At 43.0% G+C, this 17,142-nt stretch overlaps 2 protein-coding genes across 4 annotated transcripts in view; one reads left to right on the forward strand and one right to left on the reverse strand.

Moving 5' to 3' along the window:
• Window positions 1–1,600, reverse strand: part of GTF2E1 (general transcription factor IIE subunit 1) — a 49,077-nt gene extending 47,477 nt beyond the window's left edge. Inside the window, exon 1 of one of the 3 annotated variants that reach the window (XM_042031713.1) lies at window positions 1,502–1,600. The gene's annotated coding sequence lies outside the window, so the exon portion shown is untranslated. Of the gene's footprint in view, window positions 1–979; window positions 1,479–1,501 lie in introns of those variants that run through there. The other 2 variants (XM_042031716.1, XM_042031715.1) reach the window with 2 other exon arrangements.
• A 208-nt stretch (window positions 1,601–1,808) lies between these two features.
• Window positions 1,809–13,216, forward strand: RABL3 (RAB, member of RAS oncogene family like 3). Its single transcript, XM_042031717.1, has 8 exons — window positions 1,809–1,902; window positions 2,087–2,178; window positions 3,783–3,912; window positions 6,787–6,901; window positions 8,055–8,205; window positions 8,854–8,925; window positions 9,752–9,790; window positions 12,399–13,216. Exons 1-8 carry the CDS (start codon window positions 1,857–1,859, stop codon window positions 12,462–12,464), a joined length of 711 nt encoding a protein of 236 aa, XP_041887651.1. The 5' UTR covers window positions 1,809–1,856; the 3' UTR covers window positions 12,465–13,216.
• Window positions 13,217–17,142: the final 3,926 nt, after the last annotated feature.

Here is a 17,142-nt window from a genome sequence, read left to right on the forward strand (position 1 = left end):
TCACATATCAAGCCTAGGAAGTCATAATTACACCAAAGCACAGTGGGCTTAACACCAGCATTCCTTTCTAGGTTTCTGAGAGGAAAAAAGCAGTAATTGCTTTTCACATTATGGATTCAATAAACCCTGGAACACCACGCTTTTCATCATGATAGGTGATGTAATATTGTCTTTTGGAAATTCCAGAAAGACAATGAAACACTACGGAAGTATTGGATTCAGTACAGTTTTAGTGCATCGGAGTGCAAGTGTGTATCTACTGTGGATAGAAGCAATAAAGAAACAAAGAAACTAAGTAACAAGACATCAGATTAGCTTTAATTAAGAGAGTTTCTTGTTTAGAAGAATCTCCTAAGGCATCCCGTGAGAAAGGGAGCTGTATGTCACAGGAAGTGGAAGGCAGGAATGCAATTCCCATCAAGCCTCATTCCTGCCATAAAGACATGTGCTCCTCTCCCAGGCACATGGCTCTGCCCCCACTCATGCCAGCTCTCCTGCACCAAACCAATCACTTAACAGTAGAAAAACACAACTCTTTGTTTTCTCTCCCCTTTTTGCGACATTTTTCAGCAGTTTAATGAGCTGGTGGAGAATTCTGACAAGCAACAAAACCAGCAGGTAAGAGAGGATACCACTACATTGGAAAGGATGAAAGAAAAATCTCCACCTTTCATGGATGAAAAATATCAAACCACCTACACTTCATGAAAATGCACCTTAGATGTGCACGGCTGAACACCCTTCTCAGAATGCTGATCTTCCCTGTTCGTTCTCAGCTGCTTGGAATGGCAGAAGCCTGACAGCTGGACCCATTTAACAACAGCTCGGAGCCACTATGAGATGTGATGTTCTCCTGCTTCTCAGGGAACCAGCACGTTCCTGACGCCAGAAGAAAATTAAAACACAGAAAAACCCCACCAAACAAAAAAAACCCACCCACAAAATAACCAAAAAAAGAAAAAAACCCCACAAGCCTCACCTTGCTGACCTGGCAAACTGAATGGCTACACCGCTGGCTGGTTGGCTCAAACCTGGCAAACAGGAATGGGCTCGCTCTGCCAGTCAGCTACTCCTCAGACGCCCATAGCCCTGCATCTCCCTTCAAATGACAAACTACACAGACCTCCTGGACTACAGCAGCAGACTAAGCTTTACCGCCAGAGTGGAGAATCCCTCTGCCGTCTGCACAGCTTCCCATTCCCTACGCATTCTATGTGTGAGGTTTAAGCATCGAACTGTGTTGGTTTCTGTAGGACAGGAGGAGGTCAGCAGCACCTCTTAAAAAAAAAAAAAAAGACAAAACAAAACAAAGAAAAAGCCTCAACAAACACCGCAGGAGGAACGGCAGACGGTGGGAAGGAGCCAAGGCATGGAAGGGGCCCAGACGGGCACAACGTGCGGGGAGCACGGGCCCCGCGGGCCGCTCTGTGGCACCCAAGCGCCGGGCCGGGGGCCTCCGCGGGCCGCAGGCACCACCCCGCTCCCCGGGGCCGGCACTGACCTGGCGCCGCTTCCAGCTCTTCCCGGCTCCGGGCGGCGCTTCCAGCGGCTCCGCCACCCGCGTCACCGCCGCGCGCGCCTCTGGCGTCAATGGCGCCGGCGGCGCCTGCGCAGCACCGCCCCCTCCCTTCCCGCGCCCCGCGCGCCGCTCAGCGGGGTGAATGACAGGGAAGCGAGCCAATCGCCTGCCCGTACGGCTCCTCGCCTTCCCGCCTTCGCGAGAGCTAAACCAATCAGAAGTGAGAGCCTCCCAGGCCGCTCGAGCAGGCAGCCAATAGACTGAGAGAAGCGCAAGAACACGCGTCGCGATTGGCGGGCGCCCTGGTGGCCGGGCGTTGTTGCTAGGCAGGGTAAAGATGGCGGCTCTGGACAGGGTCAAGGTGCTGGTGCTGGGCGACTCCGGTGAGTCCGTGTCCCTAGGCCGTGCGTCCTGGGGCCGCTCCTTGGGGATCTGTTCCTTGCCTCCCTCCTCCTTACCCCGTAAGAGGCCGGGACCTCCCGCGTTCACTCAGTGCTGCTCCAGGCCTCGCCACCTGTAACCCTGGCACCGCCTCCTAGGAGTTGTTCTCTTTCTGTGCACTTGCAGGTGTCGGAAAGTCGTCGCTCGTTCACCTGTTGTGCCACAACCAGGTGCTGGGGAACCCGTCCTGGACAGTGGGCTGCTCCGTGGATGTGCGAGTAGGTGACGTGCACGGCCTCTTGGTGGCCCTGAGCCTGGCATGTGAGGGAAGGGTCTTGACTTTTTATTTTAATTACTTACCGCCCCAGAAAGAAGTGTACTTTGATCATGTGTTTTGCTGAGGACTTAATCTTCTGATGCAAGTAGTGTCAAATGTGAGCCAAGCACTTGTGTAAGCAAGTTTTGACTTTTCAAGGTTGTCACAGTCAGACATTTGTCACTCGTATCTCCTCTCCCTGCTGCAGTGGCCACTGGCGTGTTACAAGGCACAGCGTGGCCGATTCTTTGAGAACAGGCAAGGCAGAGCTAAATTGTCAGCCAAACACAGTGGGGAAAACCAGTTGGTTTGTTTAGGTTGTGGGTACACAGGAAAGCTCTGGGTGATATTCATGTGTTAGAAAAGCAAATTGGAATTTAGGGCCTGACATGCTTCAGTGCTCTTAGACCCGAGTGAGGAAATTAACAGGAGAAACTCATTGTTGAGACCTGGACACCAGGAATGCAGAATTTATAAACCACAAAGACACCTTGCAGAAAGCAGAGCTGAAGAAGAAACTAACAAAGACAGATACTGAGACTCTCCCTCTCTGGGAAAAAGATAATAAAAATGCTGAAAATGTGGGCTAGTTAGCAGGAGAAGTGAGAAATCAATAACCAGTAGAAGATAGAATACTAGTTAACGAAGAGAACTGCATAACTTGTAAGCCAGTGAGCACTAGTTCCTTTGTTTGCTAAAATGTGTAAATAGTTATAAGTTTTGATGACTGATGTACACGTTTGGTGAAGTGCTTCTCACGTACCTCAGTGCTGCATAAAGCAGTGTTGATTTTCTAACCTGACTGGGTTTATATAGGGAGTTTATTTCCCAGTTTTTGGTGACAACTGTGACCAGGGGGTTGCTTCTCCTCCTGACTGCTTGCTGCAGGACCTGCTGTGGGAGGAATGAGGATGTTCATCCAGCAATTCTTTCACCCAGCCTACAGCCCTCATGGAGCATTGATAAATGCTTTTTTCCTTCATCACTCTTGGCTGCATTCTCCTTGAAATGCATTGCCCTAGGTTAGGAATGTAGTTCCAAAATTTGAGGAGAGGAACATGGCAGTCCTGTTTCATTGTGGAGCAAAACTACCCAGCAGATCTGGGGCCAGAAGCTGTTGCTTAATTCAGCTGAGATGTCAGAATTTGGAGAGGAAGATGTGGTCAGTTGGAATCCAGGTCTGTCACCTGTGTTAATATTCTTGCAGTGCTGCCATGTGGGTTTTAACAACTGTAGGAAGTCAAGACCTTGATTTTTCCATTTGCTTTAGCAAAATGCTATTTCCAAGCGCATCATGAGATGTTAGGTTTGTTAATACTGAGATGGAAAGGATGCTCCCTGCTTACTCACCAGGCTCCATTTCATATAAGAGCTCTGGTATCCAGTCATTGCTGTTTGACTCATTCCATCTCTCTTCCACTTCAGAGGTTTGAAATGGTGTCAGCCTGAGAATTTCCAAATTTCTATTGAAGTGCAGTAATCCTTCCAGCTGAAAGTGTAAGTGTCACGTGAATTAACTCCTGTGAGTTGGTGCTGTGGTTATGTATGATGTGAATTTTTCATCAGATCCATGACTACAAAGAAGGGACTCCAGAAGAGAAGACCTATTACATTGAGCTGTGGGATGTTGGAGGTTCTGTGGGCAGTGCCACCAGTGTGAAAAGCACACGAGCAGTGTTTTATAATTTGCTGAATGGTAAGTTGGCTTGCCATAAATCTGGTTTTACTACTGTTTCTGCTAGGAGGTGTCTTGTTTCTGGGGCAGAGTTCCATGCAGCCTGGCTGAGGGCTACATTGTTTTGGTTTGGTTTGGTTTTTTTTCCTGATACCATTTGTAGGCAGAACTCTATGGATTCAGTTGTGAGTGGCAGATATTTCAGGGAAACCTGTGCAGATGAGTTTCATCAGCCTTTCCCTTCAGTCTTGTGCAGCTGGCACAGCAGGGAGTCTTTGAAGGTGCAGTGGTATCCCTTGCAGCTACCCTTGCAGACGTAAAGGCTGCCTTCACCTTTCCAGGCCTCATATACTGCAGAAATATGATTTATATTTTCTTGCCTGCTCAGTTGTAAAACCTACAGCAGAGAAATGATTAGTTCAGTTTTTATGAACTTTGATAGTTACATCCTATCCTGGCAAATTTGAACAGTCTCCCATAAAATTGCCATATGCTGATAACCATCTGGCCTCTGCTCATTTAGCTTACCAACTTATTTTTAAGAGTTGTATCTTGCAACTTGCTGCATATATAGAAAATAGTATTTTGTGCCTTCTGTTGAGATACTGTCTTAAAGGCCCAGTAGTTCATCTGTGCCTGTAATAAGAGCAAATAAGAGATTATAAACATAACAGTGCAGTATTTCAACTGTTACTTTTTGTCATCCCAGGATAGTTCACTAAAAATAGGTGTGTATCAGACTAACAACTGCTTCTGAAAATCTGGCTCAAACGTTCTGTTTGATTCTCCTTGCTTGTTCCCACTCATTTGAAGGTCTTTCAATAACATGTTAAACCACACAATACACATTTTTGGTCTGTGATTAACTAGTTACTTCTTCCTCCTTTCTCAGGGGGAAAACTGTTAGGTACAAGTGTCATGTGAACTAACATGAGGTACTCTTGCTTATATTGTTAACCAGATCTCTGTAAATAAGGCTTGTGTTGAGTTGTGCCCTCAAAGCAAGGCTCTTTGGTATATGAAAAAAAAATTGATTTCTTTTTGATACCAAATCCACAGTGTGCCAGCGAGTGTGGGTCAGACTTGGAAATACCTTAGAACAGCCCATTAGGAAATGAAATCTAGGACTCATGCATTTGAATTATAATTGATGACACTAAAATAGAGTTAGTTATCTCCACTGCCCAAAAGATATTATTAGCTCACATATGGAAACTGTTGACTTTGGTAGAAACTTGGGTCTTGTTTCTTTCATTAGATTAATTTCTCCATTAGAGCTTGTCTCACAAATTGCCTGTTTGACCTGATTTAAGAAGAGAAGATGAATGCATTCCTCCTGCCTGACTGCTTGTGCTTTCTGGGCTTGCAGTGGTCTGAAAACAAGTTAATGTTTGGTTGTGGCAGCACCTGTGCAGGCTGCCAGATTGTTGACAAGGCTGGGTACAATTTGGTTTTGGATTATCCACAGATCTTCTGCTTTGCTGACCCTCCACCTGCTGTGGGGACTGTGATAGCTGAGGACAGTGACTGGGCAGTAAGGCTTTGGCTTGCAGACCTTAATGTGGGAGGAACATTTCCTTGAGTAGTCATTGGTCCTGCCTGCGCTTTTTGGATGTTGACAGAGTCGTCTTCTGCTCGTGCAACTAACTGTGCAGGTTTTAGGTGAAGCAGATAAGGGAACTGACCAATCAAAAACATAACTGAGGGAGAGTGTCTGGAGGTGGAGAGTGTTTCTCACAGGTTGTGCAGCAGTGCCTCTGGATCTGCTGCTGTAGGCCAAGTTGTGTTGTATCAGGCATTTTCTCCCTACAGTGGGGGTGGACATGCAGCAGAGTTGCCTTTTCATACTGTTACTGAGATAAATGCTTTGAAATAGGGCTATAGCTGTGATATGCTGGGAACTCTTGTGGGAGAGCCTGTGCACAGTCATGGGGGGTGGTGGAAAATGTTTGTGGAAATGTGGTTTCTTCATAGTGTGTACAGTGGGTGGCACCTCTGGGAGTTAAGGTGAAAGACTAAATTAGTAGGTTTGTTCCACCTGTAGGCTGTGAAGTGTTCTGAGAATGAATCCTGATGCAGATAAGGGGTATCATTCCATTTTGTCCTTAAATTGATGATAATTGGACGTCTGGAGGAAGTGGGAACATTCCACATATTGCAGAAGGTGTGAATAAATAGAAGAAATTTGCTAGCAGGAGTTGGTAATTGAGTTGGGAACTGTGGTTATCAGAAGTGGGTGTCTGTTAATAGCACAGCTAGGAAGTTTGTCTCAGAATTTACATTTTGAAGGTTCATGGTAATGAAAAATGCTAGAAACCTAATCTTAAGTACAAGAAATCTTATTAATTCATGCTTCTACCAGCCATTCAGTGGACTATGAAATTTTATCAGTGTCTGTTTCCCCTTTGGATTCCTCCCCAAGTACATAGCATTAATTCTTGAAAATGCAGGAAAGCAGTAGTTCTCTCTGAACTCTTTTGAAACAAAGAAAAAGCCTTTAGACTTTATAGATGGTGTGACAAAAAATAATTATGTTTACCAGTTAGAGAAATGCTAAATTTTCTGCTGCAGTAGTATAGAATTTCAGTATCATGAGAAGTAGACAGAATCAGTGAATGCCTGTGAGCCTTTTGCAGATTAAACCCGGAGGTGGCTGTTTGTTTCCTGCTTTCATGTGATTTTTCTCTTATCTCTTATCCAGTTCTTGATAAGCAGCTTTGAAAAACCTGTTGCATCCTGATATTTGCAGCCTTACTTAATCACTGTAACTCAACTGATCATACATCCCTTACTTCATTCTCAGATATCTGGGAACCTGCAGGTGTCATTTTGGTAAGATAAGGAAGAGAATGCGTATCATTAAATACCATCTTTCTGTCTTGTCTTTCATTCTAGGGATAATTTTAGTGCATGACTTAACCAACAAGAAATCATCCCAGAATTTGTATCGCTGGTCTTTGGAAGCCCTCAACAGAGATGTCGCTCCAACAGGAGTTCTCGTGACAAACGGGTGAGTGAAAAACATACACAAAGACAGGCATACAATTCAGGCACAGTGTTTCCAAGCTGTTATAGAAGTCTTTGTTCATCTCTAAGGCTACTTGGTCTCCACAGGAAAGTAGATGTGGTTAGACTTTGAAGAAAGAAAGAAATGGGGAATATCAAAGAAAGTTGATTGTTGATGATTCTTTTTGTTTTATACTTCCAATCAGGCCATTCTGACAGCAGATTCTGTAACTGGATGGCAGAGACCTTGCTTTAAGGGAAAAGATGTTTACTGGATGCTTTATTTGTCTGAGGCCTCTGTGAGACTGGGTCCAGTCCCTGATACCTGAAGATTTCTTAGTCTATACTGAGAGGTGCCATTGTACAGGAAATGCCATGGGGGATGATGTGTCTGGTTCAAGAGGCTTTCCCTCCATGTACCAAGACTGAGGAAGTTCACTGCATAGATTTTTGGTTTGGGTGATAGGGGAATTATTTTAGGAGTGTGGCTAAAAGAGCTTAGAAAACTCTGCTTAAACAGCATGTTTATAATTAACTCTGCGACACCTTGTCAAGGAGTTCCTCCTGAACCTCTGTGCTCCTGTCATCCATCTAGTCAAGGAAGTTTGAAAATCATTGCTAAACCTCACACATGAGCAGGAAGGCAATAATGAGGAGTAGCTTTTTGTGGGAAGAATATCAATTGTTTATCTGTCTGTTCTGATACACAGATGTTTCTGTAGAAATGTAGGAGATGGGAAAGAGGATTTGCATTGTATAAACTGCAAAATTCTCCGGTGTTTCCAAAGACAGGTTCTTCACAATTGTTTTCATTTTCAAAACTTTAATTTCTGTCAAGGACAGATGTTCAGCCACTAGCAATTGCTTGCTCAAGTTGTTGCTGTTGGTTGTAAAATTAGAAAGTTTGGTTTAGGTAAAAATGACAGACAAGTGATTTTCCTAGCTAAGGAGAATGGTCGAAGCTTGGATTCCTGTGTAGTGACTTAGATGCAGAAGCCCTTCCTTAATTTATGGATACTGCACATTCTCACTTAGATAAATAGACCATTAATAAATAAATAACTTTTTTTTGAAAGGCACAGGGGAGGTGACGTTGTCCCTGTGCCCACTTACGTGGCCATCAGCTCATTCAGAATTGTATTTGTTTCGCTCATCAGTGACTATGACCGTGAACAGTTTGCTGATAACCAGATCCCACTGCTGGTAATAGGAACTAAGCTGGATCAGATCCCAGAAACTAAGAGGAATGAAGTTTTGACCAGAACAGCTTTCTTGGCTGAGGATTTCAATGCTGAAGAGATAAATTTGGTTAGTATCCTTGTCATCACTATTGTTTTTCTTTTCTATGGGAGTTAGTCCAATTTTTAGTAAGTAAAGATGTTGTAACAAAAATTTGTCTTCTGGAGATTTTTTCAGTAGTGCCACTCATTCACATTTGGGTTGGCTGTGCCCCTTGCTTGATGAAACAGATATCTTTGTTTCACTATAGGGAGATGTAAGGGGTGTTACATAGGGTCACTGAAGCTTAGAATTGATGGCTGCAAATGAAATTTTCTTTTTCCTGTTCATAGCTCTGACATAGACTATCTTTGAATAAAATATGAAGATGCTTTTATCGAGATATATGGGTATAAAAATATACATGTGCTGTATGAATGGTTGTGTACACACTCACAATTTCAGGTGTAGCCTGTACAAATCACTGCCTGACTGTATAGCTGGTGGTGGAAGGAAGATGTGGAGCATACAGGGGGTTGCTTGGAATTCTGCAGTTGATTCACAGAACAGAAGTTGGTCTTTTCTCAGAAGTGACTGTGGAGCAGAAATCAGCAGATCCATTGTTTTCCCCCACTGATGGTGTGTGTCAGGGAAAGGGGTATGTTGATTTCCTTGTGTTTGGCTTCCTTGCACTGATTTCCTTGTGCTTGGTTTGTTGTTGTCTTTTGTGTGTTCTAGGATTGCACCAATCCTCGTTACCTGGCCGCAGGTTCATCCAATGCTGTCAAACTAAGCAGGTTTTTTGATAAGGTAAGTCCATGAAATGATGTTTTATTGTCCTGTGCATCGAGTGCTGTCTGGGATTTGAGCGTGAACAGTTGAAGCTGCTCCTTTCACGTTCCGCTCTTTGAGTTGGTTCAAGGCAGGTGTGGGGAGCCCAAAGCTTGGTCTGCTTTTGGAACTCTACAGGAGATAGCTGATCTGCTTGAAGATTTAGTTCCTGATCTACACAGAGCAATGAAAAAGAACTCACGAATGTGCAAAGACATTCTGCTTATGCTTTTGAAGTCATCCGGCAGGCCAGAGGGATTGCAGCATTCTGAGGTAGTAATGTGGGGAGATAGAAAACTGGTTAGCTCTGTTGATCCTGGTTAAAGCAACCTTTAGGTATCAAGAAATTAATTAAGAATATTACTCTCCCTTCCTGAAACAGAGACCATCAAGGTCCACTGTGAAAATGACAGAAGGAATGCTCTGGTTTAAGCATCCCCTGGGCAAAGATAGCATAGTGGGGCTACTGTGCAGTGGTAGGAACCACTACCCCTGCAGAGAGGGAATGGGAGTAACTGACTCTGAAGCAGAAGACTCACAAACCATCACCTCCATTACCCAGGAGGGCTAACTAAATTAGGTGTGTTGAAGTTGAGGATAATAAAGCTTTTCTAAGAATGGCTGGAGGTGGCAACTCCTAGGCGTGCTGGAGCAGTGCACTAAATCAATAGGCCTGGAGCAGAGATGTGGGGTCAGACCTTGTCCCAGTTAGCCATGAGTTTGAGTGCTCATGTGTGAAGTGTTGGTTGGAATCTGAGGTTATGCATGTGTTGTGCAAGCTAAGATCATTCTCTATTATTCCCAGGTCATAGAGAAGAGATACTTCTTAAGAGATGGCAATCAGGTTTGTCACTTTTCCTCCTCTTTTGTTTCATTTCTCCCTGTGTAATGTGAACTGCTGACACAGTCCTCTTTAAAACACAGGCTTCATGCAACTTAAATGACAATCTGTGCTGGTAATTGAGTTCTTATATCTGTGGGAGCACAGCTGTTATGGCTAGACAGAAAAATGGCTGACTTTTTTCAGCTGAAGTATTTGTCTGTAATGTGATTGGCAGTGAAATACTTAAGTATGATAACGTAGTAGAAGTTGGAAGAATGAAATAAAATGGGCAAATATGATTTCTTTCAGCTCTGTCAGCTTCAGGCTGCTTGGTTGCAGATTTAGGCCATAGATGTTATCCTGAAGGTCAATGAAAAGGCTTTCTTTTGCACAGCTGGAACTAGATTTTATGTTTAATACAGGTAGTTTCCAGAGGTTCAGTGGAGCCACAAGAAAAATGGCAGTATGATACCAGGTTGTAATTCATTCCTGAAGGACTGAATTAACTGTTTTCAGCACAGCTGGGGAAGTGCTTGCAAAATGACTTCTTGTTTGGGCAGGCCACTTCAGCTTTTGTGCCCCCCACCTCCCCATGTGCAGTCTGCCATGCAGGGAGTAGTGAAGTTGCATTTACCACATGTAAAGGTGTTGCAAATTACCATGAAAAGCATCTCTGAAGTACAGTCACTCCTATCCTTAGAGGTAGCTGTGCTGAAAGCCCCTTGGGGAGAATGGGGAAAAAATAGTCACAAATTACAAAATGCTTCCTTTCTTTGAGCTCTTTTTTAGTGCCTTTTAAAAATAAATTCGCTTTTGCCTCTTTCAGTTCTGCATGATGCCTTTTTTTCTTCCCCTCTTGCCTTCCCCTCCCCACATTCTAGTGAAAGGAAGTTTCCCTTTCATGGGAATAATAATGCAGAAACCTGCTTGTGTGCTGGTTGTCTTTGATGCATGATGTAAGATTTTTATTTTTATTATTTGATCATATTTAGCAGCTAGCGAGGGATTAACTATGCATTCCTTATGGCTGTGTGCCAAAGATTGCAGCCTGCTGATGACTATCTACTTCCCTGACAAGAGCTCAAAAGCTTAAAACAAATCTTAAGTAGCAAGCAGTCAGGTTTAAAGAGGAAAAATCCAAATTGGAACTGGAGATTTCAATACAACCTCTTAATGTTATCATTTGACGTTATCTACTTAATGTAACTCTGATCAATGTGTTTGTGGGTTTTCTACAATAGGTCACTGCGGTCATTCGTGTTTTGAGGTATTTCTGTTATAAACTTCTTCAGGATGAAAAGAATGATAAGTTTCAAATTGTTCATAGCTATGACTTCAATCAGATCTCTGATAAATAAATAATTGTTACTCTTAATTAGTGACTTTGATATAAAAGATGCTAAAGCAGATAACTTTTTACCTATGGTGTCCAGGTACTTTTTAGTTAAAGTGATTGCATTTTTCCTTTTTAAATTCCCAAAGCAGTTCTCACAAGGAGAACCTTTGTACAAAATCTGCCTGATTTTATCCTTAGAGATGATTGCTTTTCAGAGATGAATAAAACAGTACCTTAGTGAATACCTTGCATATCTGTTTGAGTTTTTGGGCCTGAAAACCCTAAATAGATTTAATCTGTGAAGATTTTAGTGGACTTGTATTTTGGGAAAGCTCTTTAGCTCTCTATTTACCAATGAAGTGTGTAACCTGAGCAATCTGCTGTGAATTGTAGATCATGTTTTTGTCCCATACCATCCATACATGCCCGTGTTCTCCTGGAATGATTTGTAGTGCTTGGTTGACTCCTGCCATTTTAAAAGACTGTATTTCCTATGAAAGTATGGAATTGTTTTGGGAGGGTGTGTCTGCTGGGTCTGCTGTTCCTGCTTATGTGTAGTGAGTAAGGTAGAAATTACTCTGGCCTGTAATCAAATAGTTTCATGCTGCCAATAGGACAGATATGCAGTATTAGAAAGCAGCACATCACTTTCTTTTGGCACTTCACAGATGCGTTGAATTGAAAACCTGTCTGAAATACTATTAAAGCCAGAGAAGCTTCTGATGGTTTCAAGTCATTTTTGTTTGTAAACATCCATTGTCACAGTGTATCAGTGTTTACAGAAGGGCTGCAAAAGCAGGAGTGCTAATCCTTTGTATGGTTGCAGCCATTTCTACCCCTATGGTTTCCTTAAAGCTTTCAGCCATTGATAAAACTGTACTTTCAACTGCCAGTGAAGTGCTGCTGCCCAGGTTTGAAGGCATAAAGCCTCCACAGCTCTTTGGTAGGACTCAGTTGTACTGTTTTATCGTTTCATAAATGAATGGGAGAGAAATTCTTGTATGCACTTGAATCTGGGGGGAAATACAGGCTTTGAAATCTCTCATTAACTGGGTTAGGATTGAGGTTTTCAATTTCCCTTGCCAAAAAGCCTTGAGGAGCTCCGCAGAACAAATGAGCCATAGTGATGTTGTGCAGTGTTTAATTAGTGGTGCTCCTCCCACAGTCAGCTGAAGCATTGTGGCCCTGGTTCTGGAGACGGCGTGGAAGATGTTGCAGTTGGCTTGGTAACAGTGTGGGCTAGAGGGAGCTCATGCTGATTCTGACATGACAACTTGTCTTCCCTGCCTCTAGATTCCTGGCTTCTCTGAAAGGAAGAGGTTTGGAGGAGGAACACTGAAGAGCCTTCATTATGATTGAGCACTGAAGAAGTGGAAGGTGACTTCTCTGAGTTCCTAATGACATTCCCATTCCGACTGGATGCTCGAAGACAATAATGCTTCTGTCAAGCAGAGTAAAATGATATTGCAGCTGGCTAGCCTGCTGAAGCTTCTGTTGTTGGAAAAGACTTGGGAAAGGTTTTCCAAAAACCTGATCTGAAACCTAGAGTGTTTCCTAGGATTGCAGGCCTGGATATATGGGAACATCTGGGGAAAGTGTGCAATAAGTTGAATGCCTCTCACACTGCTGGGGGAAACTTCATCATACACAGCACGTATATGTGACATCCTTGTCTCCATTTTGGAAAACTTACAGACAGTCTTTGCAATGATTTGCATTCATTTTACCTCTAGAGGAAAGATGACACTGAGTGGGCCTCTCATGTACTGTAAAGTGACCAAAACAAGTGAGCAAAATATAAGGATGGGTAAGAAGTGGTCTGGAAAATCATAGAATGCCTTCATTAAATGAATGGAGTGTTGTCTCACCTAGAGCACACTGTTCATCCCTATTCAAAAGGGATAAAAGCAATAGGCAGGATATGAAAAAAGATTTGAAGCCTTAAAAAGAAAATTATTAGTAGAAAACAACTGGTGTTAATTCTGCTGCTTAAATTAAAATTGTTTACTTTGGAGAGGGCAAAGTAAATCAGGTTCTCCTGTTTATCTTTTCATAATTGATTGTGGTCTTGTTTTTTATATTAAATTAAAAGGCAATGCTTTGAAAATTGATGGGAAAAGTATGTTTTTGTACAGTGCTTATTTGGAACAAATGTGACATGGTCCTACTGAGCCTGAGGACTTAGTGGATTCAGAAAACATGAAATGTAAGAACATCCTCTGAATTAGAATGGATAGAAATTTAGAAGGGATATAAAGCTGTGTACAAAGTAGGAACTGAGCATGATGAGAAGGAAAGTTCTGTGATACAGATGTTTGCTTTACATAGTTAGCACTAAAGATAAAGGAGACTTGACCTGGTCTGATCTGCTATACAGGGTCTTGTCTTCCTAAATAGCCCAAGCTTTGCACGGTTTCTCACCTTGCCAGAATTACATGGAGTGGTAAAAGCCTGATTTATGGCAGGTTTTATTTCCACTCCTTCCTCACAGTCACCTCTAATGGTTAAGCCTCTGGCAAAGGCTAACTAGGAGCTGGAGTTAGATATAAATAGAGATTAATAATAAGTGGGGATAGAAGAAAGTAAAACGCTGCTGTGAAATTGACAGGGAGCAGAGTTCTGCAGTCTCTGGATTACCTCTGCCTGCAGCTCTTCTGGCAGCTGCTTAGAAATAAATGCAAAACTGCCTATTGCCACTAATCAGGCACAAAAGTGACAGCTGGGGGCACCAGTCAAGCTTACTAAAAATATGGATGCTTTGCTTTTCCTTAGGCCATTTCCAGAAAGGTCTGGGAGCAGTTGTAAACATGAGTGCAGTAAGTTTTTAGATGCCTCTGTGAAATAGGTTGTTAGTTTACACTTTACAACCAGAAAAAACAAGGTACCAAAATACTCATAATAAAGAACCCATATCTGAGCTGTGCAGCTCATGACAGCACCAGTGTCTATCTCTGATCCTTTGATAATGAAAGCTGGAATTGTTTTCTCAAGGTCAGGTGCAATCTTAGGGTAACCAGATCTGGGCTCCCTCAGGTTCCTAAGAAACTGCAGAGCAGAACAAGCAAACTTTAGTGCCATTTCCTCCTTCACCCTGTGCCATCTTTGGAGTGGCCAAACCCCTGGTTGCAGCTCACCTGTCTGTGTTTTAAAATAGGCCTCTAGCCCAGAGTAAGTATCTTGTTTGTTTAGATCTCAGCAGGTAACCATAATTAGGTGTATTTTTTCCCTCCTAGGACAAGGTGATAGGTAATGGAGTTGTGTGTGTTGATGGCATTACATTTATTTTTGCAGGAAGTTCCAGCTTGTCGGAACCAGAAGTATGTGAGCAGCTGGAGTTAGTTCCATTGCTTTTTGAGCCTCACCTGTTTCAGCTGCCCAAAAATGGTTCACTTGCAAGCTTAGGGATGTGACACCAGACAACTTCGGTGTGTCACACTTGTTTTATGTGTTTTACCTTTCTTTTCTCTGCACACACCCCCCTTCCATGGCCTTTGACTCTTCTGTCTGTCTTGCCTGTGTCTGTCTATACCTCCATTCTCTCTTCCTCCTGCTCCCTTTCTCACAATTACTATCCCTCTTTCTCTCCCCATTTACCCCATCTGTCTGACCCCTCCATATCACAAGAAGTCACAAAGACTCCTCTTCGTGCTTCCTGCTCTGCTCTCTGGTTTCCCCTTTTTTCCCATTTTCCTCTCTGTTTCTTTCTGCCATGCATTGTCTCTCTTGCTTCTGTTTCCTTGTTTTTCTTCATCTCTGGTTCTGTCTGTCTCTGGTTTCTATTACAGGCACACACATTTCACATCAAAACATTGTTACCCAGTCCCTTTAAATTCAAGCTACTCCATGTCTCTGTTTTATTTCCCAGGCAGAAATACCTGCCCAGGTGCTGTGTACCAGCGGTATCAGTGAAGGTGGCTTGTGCAGGTGCACATGAGATGTGTTGGACCTCCCATGCACACACATGTGAAAAGTAGAGCAAATAAACATGAGCCTTCCCTGTTCCCAAGGGGATTGGCAGAGCTTTCTAGTTTATCTATTACCACTTTGATGACTGGGGGGGATAGTCAGAATGAATATGAAAATGTCCTTAATGTGGAAAATTTAGCAAAGATGTCACTGGCTTTTTAAGCATGTGAAACCTATCCAGTAATGGGATTTTGGGTGCAACCTTAATACAAATTTTCATTATTGATTATATTTGCAGAGGCAGCTGCAATATGCTCTATTTGTCACAAATGAGAGATGAGCTGTCTCATAGCCTGCAGTCAGTCAGCTATGGTGAAGTCAGGGTTTGGGTTCTCATTTCTCAGTGGATAACAAGGTGACAGTTTTCACTGATTGAAAACCTGCTTCTTATTTTCAGGAAAGGGATCTTAATCCTCCTATTTCTTTTATTAGTCAGCTCCTCTTGTTAGAAGTCATGTTTCTGTCTCCTTACAAGAATGCTGGTTACTTTGATTCCTTTGTAGGGTTGAGCAAGTGTGTGGCTTAGTGCACTCGTTTGCTTTGACAAAAAGCCATTATCCTTATTGATGAACCTGTCACTGGCAAGTTACCAGGAAGTGTGCAGAGGTAAGGCTTTCCTTAGGGTGTGCTTTGCTGCAGCACTGTGTGTTAGGTCCTCAGACACAGAGGGATTTTAGGAAAAAAACATCACATAAGGTATCAGGTGGAAGAGGGGATGGAAAATAAAATCAGTCCCAATCTTTAATTCCCAATATCAATGGCAAAGCTCTCCCACCTAGTGAGGGCCTGCGACGTGTAGCCAAAAGTATTATTCTTAGTATTTATCCACTTGTGCTACTGTGGGTTTATTCTGATGTGTAAATGTGGAAAATACGTTTCTTTATGGTTCATTAGGACACAAAGAAGAAGTTAAGAAGAGTCTCTGTCACTAACAGTGGCCATGTGAGCAGCATAAGGGATTTCCAGTTGCGCAGGCAAAGCTGCAGTGAACAGCAGTTCTCAGGACCTGCCTCTAAACAGATCTTGAAATGAGATGTAGCTCCCTAACAATGAGAGTGATGATGCCTGAAACAGTTAATGGAAAAAAAGCAGATTTGTCAGTGTTTGGGGTTTTTCAGGGTTGCATTAGTAGCTTTGGGAAAGGCGTGCTTTAGCACAGCTTTGAGGAAAAGTCCCCCAGCATACTTGTAAGGAAGGTGGTTTAGATGTTCAGAGCTCTCTGTGGCAGCAAAGAGACTGTGAAATCTAGCTCTGGCAGTTCAGCTGCCTAGCCAACCCCTGCTGCAAATACCATTAAGCACAGAAATGTGTTTTCTTTTTCCATATCACCAAGGTACAGCTTGCTGTGCCCCTTGGGTTTATCAATGCACAGAAATTCTGGTTCCATACCTACTGAAATTGCACAGGGAAGTTTATTCTCAGCATACCACCACAGACTTCTCTCAAAAAGATGTGGAACATGAGACAAGCTCATAAATAAAAACACATGCTCTTTCTTTACTAGATCAAATGAAGATCAAAGAACACAGTAGTCTGGACTGTGTGAGCAAGCCAACTTAAAATTCAGTCATAATTTTGACTAGGAGGAGCATAAAGTGAAATAGTGGGTGATTAACCCATGCACATCTACATTCCCTTTGACCTGAAAGTTAATGTTTACACAGTGGAAATGCACTGCTGGCTTTGGGTTAAAGATTTATTAAAGGACAAGGATGCCCAGTATCTGTGAAGGCTACGACTATGGTCAGAGCTTTTATCTTGCTGTCTGATACCATCTGCTCTTCCTGAGGCTCGTTCTGCTGTGGCTTACGTGGGTTTGATGGACTGTCCTACCCTTGCTGAATAAAAGGTCAGATCACAAATTCAGTGGCTGTCCAAAATTAGCACCCTCTTCAGCCAATGTACCAGAGTGGGGAAGGACAGAACCAGGCAAGGTGACCAAATTTTCTACTGACTTCTAAGAGCAGTGGTTCTAGCTTGAAGGTAGAAGCAACACAGCAAGGTGAGCAGGTGGCTTCTCCAGCTTCTATTCATGCTGCAACAAGGAGTGTGTGCTCTCTGCTGCAGACAA

This window comes from Corvus kubaryi, unplaced genomic scaffold (assembly GCF_017639235.1).
Source record: "Corvus kubaryi isolate FWS band 111438036 unplaced genomic scaffold, C.kubaryi_AGA036_p1.0 37341, whole genome shotgun sequence".
Taxonomy (NCBI): domain Eukaryota; kingdom Metazoa; phylum Chordata; class Aves; order Passeriformes; family Corvidae; genus Corvus; species Corvus kubaryi.